This window comes from Gorilla gorilla, chromosome 18 (assembly GCF_029281585.2).
Source record: "Gorilla gorilla gorilla isolate KB3781 chromosome 18, NHGRI_mGorGor1-v2.1_pri, whole genome shotgun sequence".
NCBI lineage: Eukaryota > Metazoa > Chordata > Mammalia > Primates > Hominidae > Gorilla > Gorilla gorilla.
In genome coordinates, this window is record NC_073242.2 from 116,206,351 (window position 1) to 116,227,074 (window position 20,724).

General features: G+C 53.9%; 1 protein-coding gene across 1 annotated transcript in view; it reads right to left on the reverse strand.

The window, feature by feature from the left end:
* Window positions 1-6,629: 6,629 nt before the first annotated feature.
* C18H16orf74 (chromosome 18 C16orf74 homolog) overlaps window positions 6,630-20,724 on the reverse strand; it is a 44,019-nt gene continuing 29,924 nt past the window's right edge. The window contains exons 3-4 of the mRNA XM_031002731.3: window positions 9,267-9,410; window positions 6,630-7,186 (exon numbers count right to left, since the gene is read on the reverse strand). Of these exons, the coding sequence (XP_030858591.1) occupies window positions 7,128-7,186; window positions 9,267-9,410 (203 nt within the window). The 3' untranslated portion in view covers window positions 6,630-7,127. The remainder of the gene's footprint in view (window positions 7,187-9,266; window positions 9,411-20,724) is intronic.

The following is a 20,724-nucleotide window of genomic DNA, read 5'->3' on the forward strand; positions in this document are numbered from 1 at the left end:
TCTCAAAAAAACAAACAAACAAACAAAAACCACAAAACAAAAAACAAAAACTAAATAAATATGGTAGTGCCTGTGATAGAGGTGCTGGGAATATACCGATGTGTGAGACTAAGTCACTACCTTTAGGAAATTTATTTATTAGAGACAGTGGCAGGGGTTCCTGGGGTGTTGGTGAGTTGATCAGCTTTAGGCTGTGAGCCCCAGTGGCAAGGCACCTCTTCCTGTGATGTCCTGCACATCAGTGACTGCGAAACAACAGAAGGGCACCCCGCTCACAGGGGAGGGAGGGAACACGTGCTGTGGGAGCTGGAGGACAGCAAGGCTTTCTGCTGGCAGGGCCTGGCACAGAGGGGCACCAGGCTTCCATGGAACTGGACCTTGCAGAGAGACGGGTTGGGAGCAAAGGCGTTCCAGGGAGAAGAAATGCCTGAACCAGGTGGCAGGTTGTAGTTTCCAAGTGGGGCCACAACATCTCCCATCCACATTTTCTTCTTCTTTCTTCTTCTTCTCTTTCTTCTTCCTCCTTCTCCTTCTTCTTTTTCCTTCTTCTTCCTTCTTCTTCCTTCTCCTCCTCCTCTCTCCTCCTCCTCTTTCTTTAGAGACAGGGTTTTAATGCTCTGTCACTCAGGCTGGAGTGCAGCGGTGTGATCACAGCTCACTACAGCCTCCAACTGGTGGGTCTACACTACCACACCCAGTTTATTTTTACTTTTTATTTTTGTACTGACAGGATCTCACTACATTGCCCAGGCTGGTCTTGAACTCCTGGCCTCAAGTGATCCTCCTCCCTGGGCCTCCCAAAGCACTGGGATTACAGGCAGAAGACACTGCACTCAGCCGGTGCTCTACTTACGCCTTTGACTTTGTTCCCGTCAGGAGGTGGTGCCTATGTTCCCTCGTTTTTAATCTAGGAAGGCCCGTGAGGACCGCAGAAGTGATGTGATGTGACTTCAGAGACGAGGTCATCACAGGCGATACAGCTTCCACCTGGTTTTCCGGAGATGCTCTTGCTTCGATGTCAGCTGCCTTGCTGTGAGGAAGCCCAAGCTGCCCAGGGAGAGGTTCTTGCGGAGAAAAACAAGAGCTCAGAACCAACTTGGCAGCCACGTGGTAGGTGCTTGCCCTTGTGGGTGTGCCATCTTGGAAGTGGATCTTCTAGCCCCAGATGACATACATGTCTCAGCTGGTGTCTCATGAAACAGACAAACTCTTCAGGCCCTGTCCAAATTGCAGATTTGTGGGCAAAATAGATGATTGTTGTTGTTTCACACTAAATATTTGTTATGCAGCAATGGTAACCAGAACAAGAGGCATGCATACAAGGAAAATCAAGGAGTTCAGCTTGATTGCAGTGGAGGGTGAGCAAGGCTGAGCCTTTGGCCTCTTAGGGAGTGTGGAGAGTTTTTGGAGGCTGCTAAGCAGGCAGTGGAGGGCTCAGAGATTGAGCAGACAGCAGAGTGAAGGACAGAAGTAGAAGAGAAGGCAAGCATCAGCAGGCATGCCCTTTCCTTCCTTCTTTTCCTTCCCTTCCTTCCCTTTCTTCCCTTCCTTCCTCCCTTCTTCCCTCCTTCCCTTTTTTTTTTTTTTTTGACCGAGTCTCACTCTGTCACCCCAGCTGGAGTGCGGTGGTGTGATCTCGGCTCACTGCAACCTCCACCTCTTGGGTACAAGTGATTCTCGTGTCTCAGCCTCCCGAGTAGCTAGAGATTACAGGCATGTGCCACCATGCCCTGCTAATTTTTGTATTTTTAGTAGAGATGGGGTTTCGCCATGTTGGCCAGGCTGCTCTCAAACTCCTGGTATCAAGTGATCTGCCTGCCTCGGCCTCCCAAAGTGCTGGGATTACAGGCAGGAGACACCACGCCTGGCCTAAAACCACCTTTAAATCAAGCCACTTATGTTACTGCTATAGTCTGAACGTTGGCGTCTTCCCTAAATTCACATATTGGAAACTAATCTCCTATGTGATAGGGTTTTTTTTTTTTTCTCTTTTCTTTTTTTCCTTGGGACAGGGCCTCGCTATCACCCAGGCTGGAGTGCAGAGGTACAATCACAGCTCACTGCAGCCTCGACCTCCCAGGCTCAAGCAATCCCCCTGCCTCAGCCTCCTGAGTAGCTGGGACCACAGACATGCCATAATGCCCAGCTGATTTTTTTATTTTTTTTTGTAGAGGTGGGGGTCTCACTATGTTGCACAGGCTGGCCTCAACCTCCTGAGGTCAAGTGACCCTCCTGCCTCAGCCTCGCAAAGTGCTGGGTCTACAGGTGTGAGTTACTGTACCCAACCCCAGTGTGATAGAATTAAGAGGTGAGGTCTTTGGGGAGTAATTAAGTCAGGAGGGTGGAGAGGAAAGTGAGCTGCCTTGCCCCTTCCACCAGGCAAGGACACGGTACGAAGGTGCCCTCTTTTGAGGCAGAGAACAGGCCCTCACCAGACTCCAAATGTGCTGGCACCTTGATCTTGGACTTCTCACCTCCAAGACTGTGAGCCATACATTTTACTGTTTTCACCCAGCCTAAGGTATTTTTGTAGCAGCAGGAACAGACTAAGACAGTTACTCAGCTAAGGCAGTCCACTGTAGTAAGAGTCCATGTATATGAAGAGCGAGAACAGGATAGAGGAACCCATGGTCAGGGACCCAGGACAGCAATGACCTCTCCAAGGTCCCAGTGAAGCCCGTGGTCAGGGCCACAGCGACGTCCTGTCTCGCTCAGGGAGGTGGTTTCATGGTGGACATGCACACACACCTGATTGAGCCACAGGTTGATGTTTGGCCGTCCTTAATTGTCCAGGTAATACCTTAATACGGAAGTTTAAAAACTGGAGGCCGTGCTGTAGCTCATGCCTGTCATCCCAGCACTTTGGGAGGCTGAGGCGGGCAGATAGTTTGAGGTCTGGAGTTCAAAACCAGCCTGGCCAACATGGTGAAACTTCATCTCTACTAAAAATACAAAAATTAGCCGAGCATGGTGGTGGGGAGCGGGGGCGCACACCTGTAACCCAGCTACTTGGGAGGCTGAGACACGAGAATCGCTTGAACCCAGAAGGCAGAGGCTGTGGTGAGCTGAGATCGTGCCACTGCACTCCAGCCTGGGCGACAGAGTGCGACTCCATCTCAAAACAAACAAACAAAAACACTGGGGGCGGATGCAGCAGTGGCTTAGCAGCTTAGACGCCAGTGCCAGGCTGCTATTCCCATTTCTCAGGATGTGGGCTGGCTCCTCCAAGGATGAGAAAGAAAACATGTGAACCTCTAAGGAGGACGGGCTGAGGGGGACAGCGGGCAGAACCCCCCAAGCGGGTGTAATGCCATCACATCATTTGAGCTACATCTCGGCACACAGATGTTCACGTGGGCTGGAAGCAGCACTGGCCATATCACATTTGCAGGGCCCCTTGCACAGCCAGGATTGAGAATTTCCTTTTTTTTTTTTTTTGAGGTGGAATCTCGCTCTGTCGCCCAGGTTGGAGTGCAGTGGCGTGTGATCTCCGCTCACTGCAAGCTTTGCCTCCCGGGTTCACTCCATTCTCCTGCCTCAGCCTCCCAAGTAGCTGGGACTACAGGTACCCACCACAACGCTGGCTAATTTTTTCTTGTATTTTTAGTAGAGACGGGGTTTCACTGTGTTAGCCAGGATGGTCTCGACCTCATGATCCGCCCACCTCAGCCTCCTAAAGTGCTGGGATTACAGGCGTGAGCCACTGCACCCAGCCTTCTTTTTTGTTTTGAGATAGAATCTCACTCTGTCGCCCAGGCTGGAGTGCAACAGCACCATTGTAGTTCAGTATAGCCTTAACATCCCGGGCTCAAGTGAATCTCCTACCCTGGCCTCCCTAGTAGCTGGGACTACAGGTGTGCACCTGGCTAATTTTTAAAAATCCTTAGTAGAAATGGGGCTCTATGTTGCCCAGGCTGGTCTCAAACTTCTGCGCTCAAGTGATCTACCCACCCTGGCCTCCCGAAGCCCTGGGATTACAGGTTTGGGCCATCATGCTGGACCCTGATTGAGAATTTCAAGGTGCGACAGCAGAGTGTTGAACCCAGCGTGGGCCTTCTGAGACGGGCCCTGTGGCAGTGTGCAGGACAAATCCAGAGAGCTGGCCCTGGCCGTGGGGCCCACCGTATCCCTGGGACTCAGAGCCTGGTGTGTGCCCACACGGCCTCTGCGAGCACTGCTGTCCATGGGTGGACAGGCTGGGAATCCTGGGTGGTTCTGGAAGCTGCTCTTGGCCAGCAATGAGTGGGAGTGGGAGGGTGCAGACCCCACATCTCACCCCTCGAGGATCCCCTCACTGAAGGGATCCACACTGCCTCCCCAGAGGCCCCATGGCACCTTATAAGCTCCTTCCTGCCCTGCCTGGCCTCTTGTGCAGTGAAGGATCAGCCATGCCCAGAGACAGGCCTGGCCTTTCCCTCCTCACCTCTAGCCCTTTCAGTGTCCTGCCTGATGAGACTGTCTTTGTTTGCTGAGGTCTTGGGCTACACAGGATCGTCTAGGCTAAGCATGGAATTTATGGTGGGGCCTTAGGCTACCTGGTGTCAGCTGACCTTTGGAGGGGCTGGAGAATAAGGTCAGCCATGTGCTATCTGCCACACCCATGTGGCCAAGCCCCAGCGAAGACTCTGGACACTGAGGTTCGGGGCGTCCCTGGTTGGCAATGCTTGGCGCGTGTTGTCCCACATCATGGTCAAGAGAAGTTACCACTTTCCCACTCTCCCCAACTCTGTCGTGAGAGGACGGCTGGGAGCCTGTGCCTGATCTCTCCTGGATTCTCCTGCCCTCTGCTGATTTTAACCTGTATCTGCCTGCCATAATAAGCCACCACCATGATGTTCTCCTGGTGGATGATTAGACCTGAGGGTGGTCTTGGGGACCCTGGAAGTGCCCTTCCCCACTCCGCTACCTTTGTGTCCTGGAGCCACCTCCAAATCCACCCCTCGCACCCAAAGCCTTGGCTCAAGCTTTGCTCTAGGGATCCTGAGACACAAGGAAAACCAAACTCAAGAGACACCACAGAAAATGAATACACACTGCCGGGCGCGGTGGCTCACACCTGTAATCCCAGCACTTTGGGAGGCCGAGGTGGGAGGATCACCTGAGGTCAGGAGTTCGAGACCAGCCTGATCAACATGGACAAACCCCGTCTCTATTAAAAATACACAATTATCCGGGAGTGGTGGCGCATGCCTGTAATCCCAGCTATTCGGGAGGCTGAGACAGGAGAATCACTTGAGTCCAGGAGGCGGAGGTTGCAGTGAACCAAGATCGCGCCATTGCATTCCAGCCTGGGCAACAAGAGCTAAACTCTGTCTCAAAAAAGAAAAAAAAAAAAAAAAGTCTGAGCACAGTGGCTCGCGCCTGTAATCCCAGCACTTTGGGAGGCCAAGGCAGGCAGATCACCTGAGGTTAGGAGTTCGAGACCAGCCTGACCAACATGGAGAAACCCAGTCTCTACTAAAAATACAAAATTAGCTGGGTGTGGTGGCGCATGCCTGTAATCCTAGCTACTTGGGAGGCTGAAGCAGGAGAATTGCTTGAACCCGGGAGGCGGAGGTTGAAGTGAGCCAAAATCGCACCGTTGCATTCCAGCCTGAGCAACAAGAGCGAAACTCTGTCTCAAAAAAAAAAAAAAGAGAGAGAAAGTGAATACACACCACACACACACACACACACATGCACGCACCCACAAACACACACACACCACACACATACACACACAGGCATATCCACATATGACCACACACACCACATGCACACATACATGCCACACACATGCACACACCTGCACATGCATGCACACACCCACTCATGCACGTACGCACTACACACGCATACACACTACACGTGCATCCACACCAGTATCAGAGTGCTCTATGGGAAGATAGGGACACTGGCTATGTATTTATTTGGATTGATTGAGATAGGGTCTCAATATGTTGGCCAGGCTGGTCTTGAACTCCTGGCCTCAAGCTCCTCCTGCCTCAGCCTCCAAAGTGCTGGAATTACAAGAGTGAGCCACTGTGCCCGGCCCTGATGTGATGTAATTTAAAAAGCCAACACAACGTTGCCTCTCACCTTAGAGATGTATTATTACCAGGATCCTACAGCTGGGACTCAAAAGAGGTCCACGTGACTGCAGAGCCCATGGCTGGGCCACGCTGAAGCCTACACAGCAGACTGAAAATGGAGGGGCTCAAGACCCCCACAATGGCCTGCACACACCAGACTGGCTCTTCCATGTTAAGCGTCTCTCTTAAACCCACGCTTTACCTGGCATGATCCATCGCCTTCTCCTGACCCAAGAAGCAGGATTCACCATTTGTGGCCAGGCATGGTGGCTCACACCTGTAATCCCAGCACTTTGGGAGGCTGAGGCGGGTAGATCACCTGAGGTCAGGAGTTCGAGACTAGCCTGACCAACATGGTGAAACCCCATCTCTACTAAAAATACAAAAATTAGCCGGGCGCAGTGACTCATGCCTGTAATCCCAGCTACTCAGGAGTCTGAGGCGGGAGAATTGCTTGAACCTGGGAGGCGACACTACAGTGAGCCAAGCCGAGATCACGCCATTGCACTCCAGCCTGGGAGACAAGAGTGAGACTCCATCTCAAAAAAAAAAAAAGGATTCACTATTTGTTACAGAGGATCTTTATTTATAATGCAAAAAAGAAATTATAAATCCCGTTTTGGACTGTTTCCGTATCTGTAAAACAACTTATAAAAAACAGCCACTCCACCTGCAAGAAGTTCTTGTTGGTGCTTATGGCAGGGGCATGTGTTTGCACAGCCCTGGGGGCTGGGAGGGTGTGTTTGTCCAGAAGAGAGCCTCTCCCTGGGACCCCAACAGCCAGGACCATGGCGCTCCCTTTCACCAGGCCGGAGTCAGCAAGAACCTGGAGGTGTCAGAGGTCCGGTCCACTCAGCGGGGCCTGGGAAACACTGTTCTGGAAGTGGGCAGGCTGGATTCCTCGCTGGTCCTGCCACGTCTCTCTGAGCGGAGGCCTGGATTCGCTCAGTTCCCATCCAGGGTATTCAGCACACCTGCTCCAGGCAGCCATGCCCCCGGACACCTGAAGCCGGGCCGCCGGAGCAGGAGCCAGCCAGACAAACCCAGGACACCTCCTCAGGCTTCTGGGTCGATTTCTCCATCATCCGGGCACGACCCTGTCTCATCCAGCCAGACTAGGAGAAAGAGGGGATGGACACCTGGATGCACCCTGCCCCCACCACACCAAGCCCCGTTTCCCTGGGAACTGCAGGGCTGGGGCCTCTGGGATTCCTTGCTTTTCTGGTGCTGCCAGAGGCTGAGATGGGACCCAGCCCAGTGATGCTGGATCCTTCTGGGTGAATCGGACCCCGGAACTGCTTCAGTTTAAGAGGAACCCCTCCCAGCGTTCAGGAACCTCCCTGGGGCTCGGACTTTGTAGAGTAACCTTGTGTCTCCCCTATGCCCACACTGGTCCTGGGAGCAGGGAAGGTGGTATGATCCCATTTTATAGGTGAGGACACAGGCTCAGAGAGAGAAGACTGTGACAGCCGAGCTAAGGACCTGGGCCTCTGTCCGCTCACACTGGGCTCTCTGATTAGACAGCACTGGAGTGCAGGAGGCGCACTGCAGCAGGAGCCCAGCTCTTCTCCCACCTTGCTGTGTGTCCCTGGGCGAGGCACTGTCCCTCTCTGGACCTGTTTGTTTCCCCATTTCTAAACTAGAGATAAGGGTTGGAATGAGAATTAAATGAGATTTGTGAAAAGCATTTAGCCTGGTGCCAGGCACTTGGAAAAGTCACAGAGGAATGCGCCCCATGGCACCCACCATGGCTCCACCCAGCACCTGCACTGGCCCAACCCAGAGGGGCCTGACAGCTTTCTCCCAGTCACTCGCTCTGCTGGGCAAGCGGAGACCCAAGCTCAGGACATCTGGAAGGGTCTATGGAATCCCCCTCCCAGACAGCCTTCCACGCACACTACAGCAGCCTCATGGGTGCCTTGTCCCCTGCATGGGCCCAGGGAGACCCATGTCATGATGGCTGTCAGCTAACTGATGCCACCTGCGGGGAGGGCATCTGGTCTGGGGGCCACGGGGTGAAGTGCAGATCACACAGCCTGGGGCTGCATCCCTGCTGCACCCCTGACTAGCTACATGGCAAGTGTCTCAGCCTCTCTCAACCTTAGTTTACCCATGTCTAAAATGGGGGTGTGGTGGCTCATGCCAGTAATCCCAGCACTTTGGGAGGCCCAGGTGGGCAGATCACCTGAGGTCAGGAGTTTGAGACCAGCCTGGCCAACACAACGAAACCCCATTTCTACTAAAATACAAAAATTAGCTGGGCATGGTGGCAGGTGCCTGTAATCCCAGCTACTCAGGAGGCTGAGGCAGAACAATCACTTGAATGAAGGAGGTGGAGGTTGCAGTGAGCTGAGATTGCACCACAGCACTCCAGCTTGGGCGACAAAGCAAAACTCCATCTCAAAAAAATAAATAAATACAAATAATAAAATGGGGATGAAATCTGTACTTAACTCTGAACTCTGAGAATTCCTGTAAGAACCAAATAAGAAAATCCATTTGTTACACTCAGTACCGTGCTACCTATCATGACCATCCCCAATGTTGTTATTATTAATTATTCATAGCAGCAGCCTCAGCACCTGGCATAGGCCCAGCTCAGTAAATCTCTGCTCAGTGAATACATGAACAATTTGTCCCACCAGCTCCAGAGGCATCACAGAGAGGCAGGTGCGGCTGCCGATTTGGGCCTCTGTCTCCCACCTCCTCACCCTCTCCCTGGGAAGAACTCTATTTCCTCGCCGCTCCCAGCAGTGAGCTGCATCTGGAAGGCCCAGGGTCCGGCCCCAGCCTGGGCACGAGCTGTGTTTCCAAGTCTGTCCTGTCCAGCCAAACTGCAGCAGCCAACAAGATGGAGCAGCGGTCCTCCCGCTGGCAGGGGAAGGAGCATCCATCAATTACCTTGGCTGGCGGGAGCCGCGGCGTGGCGGGCCAGCCCGGCCCCATCCATCAAGCGTCCTGGCTGCTGGCAGGGGCTGTCTACTAATTACTTAACACGCCGCGTCGTGCTGAGGCTGGCGCCGTGGCAGGGGGCTCACGGTGCAGTGTACACAGGTCTGACCATAAATGTTTAACGAACCCAGTGGGAGGTGGGGACGCAAGCTAGGCCCCGTGGCCCGGAAGGACGCCCCTGAGAGCTGTCTCCACCGGGCCCCCAGACCCGACCCGGCTTGGCAGTGGAGGGGACGGCCTCACCTGTGCTCCCCGAGTCCCTCGGCAGCATCATGCCCGTGGGGGTGGGGGGCGTGATGATGATGTCGGGCACGTCCAGGTGCTTGTCGTTCAGGACGGGGGCCTCATCGTGGCTGCTGCTGCTGCTGCTGACACACATTTGAAAGCCTGAGAAGCCAGGCGTGGAGCACACACGCACGTACACACGACAGAGAGACAGGCATCAGTGGCCGCCGGGAACCGCGGGCGCCACCCTCCCTTCACCATCACCTGGGTCCTGACGCCTCGCAGCAAGGGGCGCAGCTGTCCCCGCATCACAGATGAAAACCGGCGTCTCAGGAACGAAAAAGGAGCCCCCGTCACATCTCACAGAACCATAAGTCGGGAAACAGATTTTGGGAAATGCTGATCATAGGCTAGTTGGCCTCTGGGTCCAGTTGTCAGCCTTTACCATGTGGCCCAGCCAGCTGCAGCCTCATTCCCGGCCACCAGCCCCCACTCTCCACAGCGCTCCAGCCCCCACTCTCCAAAGCGCTCACACTTCCCCAGACCCCCTGGGCTCCCGGGGCCCTTCGTGCCTTTGCATATGCTGCTCCCCCCGCCTGGGATGCTCTTTCTTCCTCTGCCTGAGTAACAAGCTCCTGCTTATCCTTCAAAGCCCAGTGCAACGGGCTCTTCCTTGGGAAAGGTGTCCCAGCAGATCTGGCTGCTCCCTCTTTTGCCCATCTGCAGTCACTCATTCTTCAATGAATGACATGATTTATTTTTACTTCTGCCTCTCTTTGCTGTGAACACCTGGAGGACAGTCTCTATTTCATTCATCTGTGTTTCCCTTGAGCCTAGCGCATGCTCGAGACAGAGTAAGTAGGAGTGCTTTAAATTTCAAATGCCAGCCGGGCACAGTGGCTCATGCCTGTAATGCCAGCACTTTCGGAGGCCAAGGCGGGCAGATCACTTGAGGTCAGGAGTTCGAGACCAGCCTGGCCAACATGGCGAAACCCCATCTCTACTAAAATACGAAAATTAGCCGGGTGTGGTGGCACACACCTGTAATCCCAGCTACTCAGGAGCTGAAGCAGGAGGAGAATCACTTAAACCCGGGAGGCAGAGGTCGAAGTAGGCTGAGATCACACCATTGCACTTCAGCCTAAATGACAGAGTAAGACTCCATCTTTAAAAAAAAAAAAAAAAAAAAAAAGGCTGGGCGCGGTGGCTCATGCCTGTAATCCCAGCACTTTGGAAGGCTGAAGTGGGCAGATCACCTAAGGTCAGGAGTTCGAGACCAGCCTGACCAACATGGAGAAACCCCGTCTCCACTAAAAATACAAAAAAAAAAAAAAAATTAGCTGGGCATGGTGGTATGCACCTGTAATCCCAGCTACTCGGGAGGCTGAGGCAGGAGAATTGCTTGAATCCGTGAGGCGGAGGTTGCAGTGAGCCAAGATTGTGCCATTGCACTCCAGCCTGGGCAACAAGAGTGAAACTCTGTCTCAAAAAAAAAAAAAAAAAAATTTAAACGCAACCAAAAACCCTTCAGGCAGCATTAAGCTAGGTGTTACAATCCTTGTCTCTATGTCCCATCACTTTGGTTTTGCCCCAAACAGTGCCAGGCTGGGATTAAATTAGGTCAAGTATCAGAGCCCCTGACGAACAGGAGAAGCTGAGTAATAAGGGGTTGGGGGGATATTTTTCCTACTGTTCTCAGGCCTCCCTTGACCACCATTAGGACAATGTTCCTAAGTGACCATTGTAGGGTCAGTGTGGGGGTTCTGAAATATGGCTCTGAGAGGCAGAGTCTAAGCCCTTGAGTGTGGATGGACTTAGTGACTTGCTTCCAACAAATAGGACTGCGATGATGGTGTGTGACTTCCACGGTGAGATCATAAAAGACATTGCAACTTCCTCCTTGCTCTCTCTTGGAACACTTGCTCTTGGGGAAGCCAGCCACCATGTTACGAGGATGCTCAAGCAGCCTGTGGAGCAGCTCACGTGGGTGAGGAATCAAGGCCTCTAGCCAACAGCCACAAGGGAGCCTCCTCAGCAGTGGAGCCTCCAGCCCCAGTCCAGCCATCAGATGAGACTGCAGCCCCGGCTGACATCTTGGATGTAACATCATGATCGACCCTGAGCCAGAACCACCCAGATAAGCCACTCCTCAATTCCTGACCCACAGAAACTCTGAGATAATAAAGGTTTGATGTTTAAGCCACAAAGTTTTGGCATAGTTTGTTATGCAGTGATAGATTACTGACAGAGTCAGCAAATCTTTCCCTGACCCAGTAGGAAGGGATGGCAGGTGCACGGTGGGAATCTCATACCTGGCTGTGGGGAAATCACAGGGGGCTTCTCAGGGTAACCTTTGTTCACCCAAGGGGTGTTCCTCTGAGAGGCAGGTTACACCTGGGCTGTCAGGGATGATCTGTTTGAATCCACAAAAGCACGTACACCTAGAGGACCTGGAGCCACGCCATTCAGGCCAAATTCTTGGTTCACCTGCAGCTTGACCAAGGCTGCAGGCTCAGAAAAACTGAAAGCAGTAGGCACACTGGCTTTGGAATCAGGCCACCAGCTGTGTGACCCCGCGTGCACTGCACCTCCTCTCTGGGCCCTTTGTGTAGTAAAGAATTTAATCTTGCCTAAAAAGAGGTCTGGTCTCTGTCCGCGGTTTCTGGGAGGTGCTCTCTAAGCCCTTGGAATATCTTGCCTGATAGGAGAGTCTTTGTTTGCCGGGGGCTGTGGTTACACTGGGTGTCCAAAGGCGTGATTGATGGAGGGGGCTCCGGGTCATGCGCGGAGAGACAGCAGCCTGCAGCCTGAACTCCAAAGTGAGCAATCAATCAGCCTCCAGAGCAGCCCCAGTGCCTTCGTCTCCTGGGGTTGCCACAGCAAAGCACCATCAACCAGGTGGCTGGAACAACGGACATTCATTGTCTTATAGATCTGGAGGCCAGAAGTTCCAGATCCAGGTGTTGGCAGGGCTGGTTCCTCTGGAGGCTGCAAGGGAGACTGTTCCAAGCCCCTCCCCTGGCTTCTGGTGGTTGCTGACAATCTGGCGTTCCTAGGCTCGTAGAAGCCTCACCCCATCTCTGCCTCTTGCCTTCACATTGTATTCTCCCTGCGTCTTGTCTCTGTCCAGACTCCCCCCTGCTTTTTGTTGAGACAGATCTCACTCTGTCACCCAGGCTGCAGTGCAGTGGCACAATCTCAGCTCGCTGCAACCTCTGCCTCTCAGGTTCAAACAATATCTCCTGTCTCAGCCTCCCAAGTAGTTGGGATTACAGGCATGCGCCACCACGCCCAGCTAATTTTTGTATTTTTAGTAGAGACAGGGTCTCACCATGTTGGCCAGGCTGGTCTCAAACTCCTGACCTCAGGTGATCCGCCCACCTCGGCCTCCCAAAGTGCTGGGATCAGAGGCATGAGCCACCGTGCCCAGCCCAGATTTCCCCTTTTGGTAAGGACACCCATCATATTGGACTAGGAGCTCACACTACTAAAATGACCTCATCTTAACTCATTGCACCTGCAAAGACACTACTCCCAAGAAGGTCACATTCTGAGGCCCTGGGGGCGAGGAAGTTGACTTATGAATTTTTGGGAGACACGGTTCAATCCTTAATGCCCAGTAAGAACTCTGGACACTGAAGCCAGGGGCTTCCCTCCTGACGATGCTCTGTGCTGTCACGCACCATCGTCAGGAGGAGTTGGTGCTGTCCATGGCTCCACGAGGAGAGGACAGTGGGAGCCTGTGCCTGGGACCCTCGTGGGATCTGCCCTGTGAGCATCTTCCCTTTGGTCTTGACCTGGGTCCCTTCCCTGGAATGAGCCATAACCGGGAATCAGAGCCTCCAGTGACTTCTGTGAGTCCTTTCAGCAAATGAACAAACATGAGGGTGGTTTGGGGAAGCCCCAAACCTGCAGCTGGTGGTGGAAGGGTGGGTGGTCATGTGTGCCCCCGCCCCACTTCTGTTAGTCTAACTCTTTGCAGCCTTCTTGTTTCCACGGACAAGCGCAAGGTGGTAGTGGGGGAATCAGCCAACTCCCTGGGCTGGGGAGAGACTGCCACAGTCCCTGGCACACACGGCTGGTGTGAGGTGACCATGGTGAGCCCCCTTTGTCCTGTGCACAGCCACTCACTTGCCTCCCCTCATTCTCAAACCCAGTGACGAGCACCCGCCCCTCACCCCAGGCACTGCCCCAGTCACCTCCCCACCTTCTAAACCCCAACCCTGTTTCCTCCTTTGGAAGACCCATTTACTTATTTATTTATTTATTTATTATTTATTTATTTATTTTTGAGACGGAGTCTTGCTCTGTCGCCCAGGCTGGAATGCAGTAGCGTGATCTCGACTCACTGCAACCTCTGCCTCCTGGGTTCAAGCGATTCTTCTGCCTCAGCCTCCCTAGTAGCTGGGATTACAGGCGCCTGCCACCACGCCCAGCTAATTTTTATATTTTTAGTAGAGACGGGGTTTCACCATATTGGCCAGGCTGGTCTCGAACTCCTGACTTTGTGATCCACCCGCCTTGGCCTCCCAAAGTCCTGGGATTACAGGCATGAGCCACCGTGCCCGGCCTTGGAAGACTCTTGGCCCCCGACTGCTGGGTAGTTTTGAGGGAAGAGGCCACCTCAGCCCAAGAGAACTCCGAGCCCCTCAGCGGCACCCACACAGCCCCATCGAAGCAGGTCTAATACAGTGGGGTGTGAACCTTCTTTAAAGAAGAGAACATTTCAGCCGGGCGCGGTGGCTCACGCCTGTAATCCCAGCACTTTGGGAGGCCGAGGCGGGTGGATCATGAGGTCAGGAGATCGAGACCATCCTGGCTGACACAGTGAAACCCCGTCTCTACTAAAAATACAAAAAAATTAGGCGGGCGCGGTGGCACGCACCTGTAGTCCCAGCTATTCGGGAGGCTGAGGCAGGAAAATGGCGTGAACCCGGGAGGCAGAGCTTGCAGTGAGCCGACATCACGCCACTGCACTCCAGCCCAGGTGACAGAGCCAGACTCTGTCTCAAAAAAAAAAAAAAAAGAAGAGAACATTTCTCCTGCAATCTTGCACAGAAGCCCAGAGTGTGAAACAAATCAAAGGAAGTCACTTGGAGAGAGGAGCCCCTACCCCAAACAACCACAGACAAAGGGATGTGTTGCCACCGCCCAGAACTGGGGCTGAGGCGTGCGCTCCTTCAGGCTCCACTGCCACCGTGCTCGGTGTCACCAGCCCCGTCTTACAAATGTGGAAACTGGGGACCTAAGAGAGTAATATCCACACACAACTGAACAGCTAGTGGGAGGCAGAGCCAGGATCCATCCCCAAACTGGAATCTGGCTGACCCCAAGAGCCGGTGCTTCCTGTAGCATAATCCCATGTAACAGCTGGCAAACTTTCTGCAAGGGGCCAGGCAAGAAATATTTGATCTCTGTGGGCCACACAAACTACACACACAGCTTTGCCACTGCAGCCTGAAAGCAGCCGTAGACAACGTGGAAATGACCGAGCATGACTCCGTCTCAATAAAACTTTATTTCTAAAAGCAGGCATCAGGCAGGATTGGGTCTCAGGGCTGTGGTTGCCAATCCCTGCTCTATAACATCCAGGACTGGCTGCGGAGGGGAGCTGGGATCTAGGACACACTGGCAATAACAGAACCTCGAAAGCCTGAGGCTTGTTCGTGCCAAAAACAAAAGCCACAGCCAGAACCCCAGCTGCAGGTGGGCAGGGCAGCTCCCTCTTGAAGGGCTGCGTGTGAGGACATGAATGAATTCACGAAAGCACTTCGCCCAGCCAGCTGCCCCATAAGTGTTCTCTATTATCATCCACAAAGAGCTCCTTGCAGAGGCCCCCGACAAAAGGAATCGCTGATGATCGTGTCTGTAACAGGAGGGAGCTTCCCTGCTCAGTCTCCAAACCCCTTCCTTGGTGAATACTCCAAGATTCTAAAATAATACACCCCACGTTTGCATTTTAACGTGGTCTGGAGCTTGAGGACAAAACCTATACATATAACCTGGAAGGATCAGGTTCTCAGTGAGCCCTGGAGAGGCAGAAGTCTCGGAGGAGAGGGGTTGGAGGGAGAGGAGGAAAGGAGGAGAGAACGGAGGGAAGGAGGAGAGGGAAGGAGGGAGAAGAGGGAGGGAGGAGTAAGTTGCGGGAGAAGAGGGAGGGAGGAGAAAGTTGGGGGAGAAGAGGGAGGGAGGAGGAAGAGGAGGAAGGGAGGGAAGGAGGAGAGAGGAGAGGAGGGAGAAGAGGGAGGGAGCAGGGAGAAGAGGGAGGGAGGAGGAAGAGGAGGAAGGGAAGGAAGAGACGAGGGAGAGGAAGGGAGGAGGAGAGGGGAGGAAGGAGAGGAGGAAGGGAGGGAGGAGACAGGGGAGAAGGAAGAGGAGGGAGGGAAGGAGGACAGAGGGAGGGAAGGGGAGAGGGAAGGAGGGAGAAAAGGAGGGAGGAGGAAAGACAGGGCAGGAAGGGGAAGAGAGGAGGAGGAGGGAGCAGACAAGGGAGAGGGAGAAGGAGGAGGAAGGGAAGAAGGAGGAGGAAGGTGAGAGGGAGGAGGAAGGTGAGAGGGAGGAGGAAGGGAGGGAGAGGGGAGGGCAGGCAGGGAGGAGGGAGACACCCCAGCCCCTCTCACATCCCCAGGGGCTGCCAAGCCTCAGCAGCAGAGGTGGCCAAACAGGAGGGAAAGCTCTCAGGAGGATGAAGCCAATGCTGGGGATTAAAAACCAAATGCCAGCCCTGCCCCAGACAAGGAGCTCATTTGTGCTAAGGCCAGAATTGTTATTTGTTAATTATGTGCCTGCCTCGGGCTATTAAAAGCCTATTTCCTGAGCCTGGGATTCCAGAAGGAAGGGAGCAGATCCCAGGGACCCAGTCCTGTCCCAAGGCTTCAGAAGGATGGAGCCTGTGCAGGAAGACCTTCCCACTTCCGGGGAGGCTTCGTGCTCCGGGTCACCAGGCCCTGACCCCCGCTCTGCGGCCATGCACTGTCCTCTGCAGTGGGGGTAGAGCTACACAGACCAGACCACAGAACCCGGGCCCCTGGAGCTGGATTTCCACACGGGTTACATAGGCGGGTGCTGGCATGGTGAGGTTGGACAGGCTTTGAGACCCGGCTCTGGGCCCTCCTACCTCCAGGACAGTGGTTCCCATCGCGGCTGCCCATTGAGATCACCTGGGAAGTTAACACCACCTATCCAGGGCCTCAGCCCAGGCTGATTCAAGGCTCTGTGAGAAGCGCCAGGATTTTGAAAAACTCCCAGGTGACTTTAACAGCCAGGGATGGGAACCCCTGAGCTAGGGCCACCGTGGGAACAGATGGCCTTACTCTTGGAGCCTCAGTTTCCCTGGCTGTAAAACTGTTATGACACCAGCCTTGCAGGAAGTGCCAGGTGTGGGGTGTGGGATGTGGGGCTGCCAAGTGTGGGGAGAAATGACCCTCAGGGAGCCAGCTGGCCGGGGCCTAGGGGGTCCTGAGCTGGGGGTGCCGTGCCGCCTCTCCGCTGAGACCACCACTTCCAAAGCATCCGGAGCCAGGCTCTGGGCTGAGCCTGCCATTTGCACTCCTGCATTCAACCCTCACACCATCCCTCAGGGAGAACACTAGGATCACGCCCATGCTACAAAGGAGAACACTGAGCTTTGGAGAAGGGAGGTAACGTGCTGGGAATACACAGAGCCTGGGGAGCAGGGCTGGGGCTTGACGCCGCTCCAGGCCCCACTGCCCTCACCACTGCTGGGATCCGCAGCCCTGATCCTTCAAAAGCCCTGAGCCAGGCAAGCCCGTGCCCGAGACGCTACATCCAGGCTCTGTGGAGGATGCCCAGGTCCCTGGGGTCAGGGCACCATTCCCTGTGCCAGCTCTTGGTGAACTCCCGGCCGCCCAGAGGTCACCGCAGACACCCGCTGGAGACAGGAGCAAGCGCGGGCATCACGGCTCACGTGCGCCCTCTACTGGTTCTTTTTCATTTCATTTAAATTAATGAATTGATTTTTTGAGACAGGGTCTCTCTCTGTGGCTCAGGTTCACTGCAGCCTGGATTTCCCTGGCTCAAGCGATTCTCCCATCTTGGCCTCCCAAAGTGCCGGGTGAAACTACAGGCACTCTCCACCACACCTGGCTAAGTTTTAAACTTTTTTGTAGAGACAGGGCCTCATTATACTGGTCTTGAACTCCTAGGCTCAAACAATCCTCCTGCCTTGGCCTCCCAAGTCCTGGGATTACAGGTATAAGCCACCCCATGCGGCCTGATTCTTTTAAAAACAGTGTTCGGGCTTGCACCCCAGACGTTTCACTTGGAGGCCCTGAATGGGACCACGCCCTCTTCCCCAAGGCACCATCACACACACACAGGGCTCCAGCCTGTCGGACCCACGATGCGATGGACGGCCAGAAGGCCCACCTGGGCTACGGTCCACCTGGGCAGTGGCTCCACCTCTTTGGGCCTCTGCTTCCTCACCTGCAGAACTGGGGTAAATAACAGTGCCCAGGTCCAGGTGGGCAGGCATGAGAGGTTAAGGACCACACTTGAGTCCTCACTCCAGCCAAGGCGGTGCGATGATTCTATATGCGTTTTGTGGGTGAGAAAACCCTAGTGCTGGCCTTGCTGTGCACACGTAATAAACACAAGCTGTCATTCAGATCACGAGTTGATGCTAAGCTTACATTCACATCACGTGATTTGAACCGCAGGTGTAAGTGTCCTCAGGGCACTTATTCATTGATTCCTTCAACATTCAGCACCTACTGGGTGCCAACGGCTACTGTTCCAGCCCCCTGAGTGTGGGTCGGGGGCCTAGTCGCCCCCTTGCGGTCACGCAGCTGGAGTGGGTGCTACACAAAATATTCCTGGTTCCAACCTGACTCTTGGGGCACAATTTTCCCTTATTCTATGGGAATGGCCAGGGGCTTGGGAAGGACGTCCTCCATCTGAATCTCACTTCTGTTTCCTGCTGTGACACTGCCTCTCGGCCTGGGCTTTCTCACCTGCAGAGCCAGCTTATGTCACCCTCCTTTGCAGCGCAGGTGTAACACCCCAGCTCTGAGCCTGGCCCAGGGAGGTGGCCAGTCAACAGGCATTTATTGTGCACCTGCTGTGTGCCCTGCATGGCCCCAGGGGCTGCAGACACTGCTGAGGAAAGAACGGCCTCTACAGAGGTTTATCTGTGCCTTCCCCCTACACCTCCTGTCCAGGCTCCAGTAGCAGGAATGGGGTCCCCAAGATTTCAGGGTCAACTGGAGAAAAAGCAGGAGGGTCCCCAGGGATTCAAGCCATCACTGAGAGGGGCCCACGATGCTGAGCTTTGAGAACAGTGCTTGTGGGAGGCTGGACTGTGTGAGTGCCTCTGGGCACTGATTGTTTGATCCTCCCAGTGAGGCAGCCCCCATCTTCCAGACGGGCACATTGAGGCACAGAGAAGTCAGGGCCCTTGCAGGGGCCACGCAGGGTTTCGCGCACAGCCTGTGCTCTGGGGGCTGGAAGCACAAAGATATTTCCAAGATCCTGGGTCAGTTCAAGCAGGGACTAGGGGCAGATGATAAGCCCACTCACAGTGGCAAGAAGCAGGGTTTAGGGGAGACTGGGAACTGGAAAAGGCTTTTCAGAAGGGGTCAATCAGAAAGTGGCAGGAGAGATTCCCGAGGCACCCACAGCACACACAAAGGCCCTGAGGCAGGAACACAGGGGCCACAGGCCACAGCACACACAAAGGCCCTGAGGCAGGAACATAAGGGCCACAGGGGCTGAGCGGGGCTGACACTAATCCCTCAGAGATGACTGGGTGTCTGGATTTAGTGCAGGTCTTTCAAAAGCAAACTGATAAATTCCTCCAAGGGTTCCAGATGCGTTTAATCTTTTTTTTTTTTTAATACCAATTACAGGGAAAGCTTTGTGTTATTATGGATGAGGCTGGGGCAGCTCTTGGCGGTTTTACCTTTTCGAGGCATCCCAGGCCCAATAGAGACAGCAGTGGATGTTTTAAATCTCTTTTTAATTAAGGAAAAAGCCCTAGCTTGCGTCAGGGATGAGCTGCTGGAGAGAGACAACCTGAGAGGAACTACAGACAGGAGCTTCGACACACCAAGGTGGGGGAAGGTGCCCAGCCGCCTGGCTCTGCCCAGCCAAACCACATTCCTGCCCTGGGCACTGACTGCACTTCCTCCCTCCTGGGCAGCCCTCCCAGTTCCCGTGGTCTGTTCCTGCTCATCCTAGCACTGGGCGCTCTGGGAACGCTGTGGAGGGCGTGGGTACAGTGTGGTGAGCCCAGATTCCAAAGGCCAGGTCCAGGGTCGGGCACAGTGACCCATGCCTGTAATTCCAGCACTTTGGAAGGACAAGGACAAAGGATTGCTTGAGCCCAGCAATTCTGTTCAAGACTGGCCTGGACAACATAGCAAGACCCCATCTCTAAAAAAAAATTTTTTTAAATTAGCCAGATGTGGTGATGTGCACCTGTAGTCCCAGCTACCTGGGAGGCTGAGAAGGGAGGATTGCTTGAGCCCAGGAGTTCAAGGTTACAGTGAGCTGCAATCACACCACGGCACCCCAGCCTGGGCAAGAGAGATCCTGTCTCAAAAAAAAAAAAAAAAAAAAAAAAGCGGTTGGGGGTGGCGCTGGGCGTGGCGGCTCATGCTTGTAATCCCAGCACTTTGGGAGGCCAAGGCGGGTGGATCACTTGAGGGCAGGAGTTCGATACCAGCCTGGCCAACATGGTGAAAACTCATCTCTACTATAAATACAAAAACAATTAGCCAGGCATGGTGGTGGGCACCTGTAATCCCAGCTACTTGGGAGGCTGAGGCACGAGAATCACTTGAACCCAGGAGGCAGAGGTTGCAGTGAACCAAGATCACGCCACTGCACTCTAGCCTAGGCAATAAGAGCAAAACTCTGTCTCCAAAGAAAAGAAAAAAATGAAGCCCAGGTCCAGCCCTGGCTCCATCACTTCACAGCAGTGTCCCCTCCTCCAGCCTTCAATCTACTCATCCCTAAAATGGAAACAAGAGCAGGACAACCATGAGAAGAAAAAAAAAAAGCCACGTACTTGGCACCCTGCCTGGCCACGGAAACACTCGTGTGTGACCCAGGGTCCCCTGGCCTTGGCGCTGCTGACACTTTGGTCATTCTCTGCGATGGGGCGGTCCTGTGTGTCAGGCAATGTTTAGCAGTGTCCCTGGCCTCTAGACCCTGTAGCACCCCCAGCTTCTATGACCAAAAATACTTCCAGACATTGCTAACTGTCCCTGGAGGGCAGGGTCACCAGGTGGAGGGCAGGGTCACCAGGTAAAATGCGGGCCTTCCATCGCATTTGAATCTCAGGTTAACAAATAGTTTTTTTAGTAGAGGCATGTCCCATGCAATGCTTGGGACATGCTTCTACTTGACAGTATTCCTTATCTGAAATTCAAATATAACTGGGCATCCTGTTTTTATGTTTTCTCCTCCTCAATCTGGCAACTCTACATGGGGCTGTCGGGATAGCAGGCCCGTC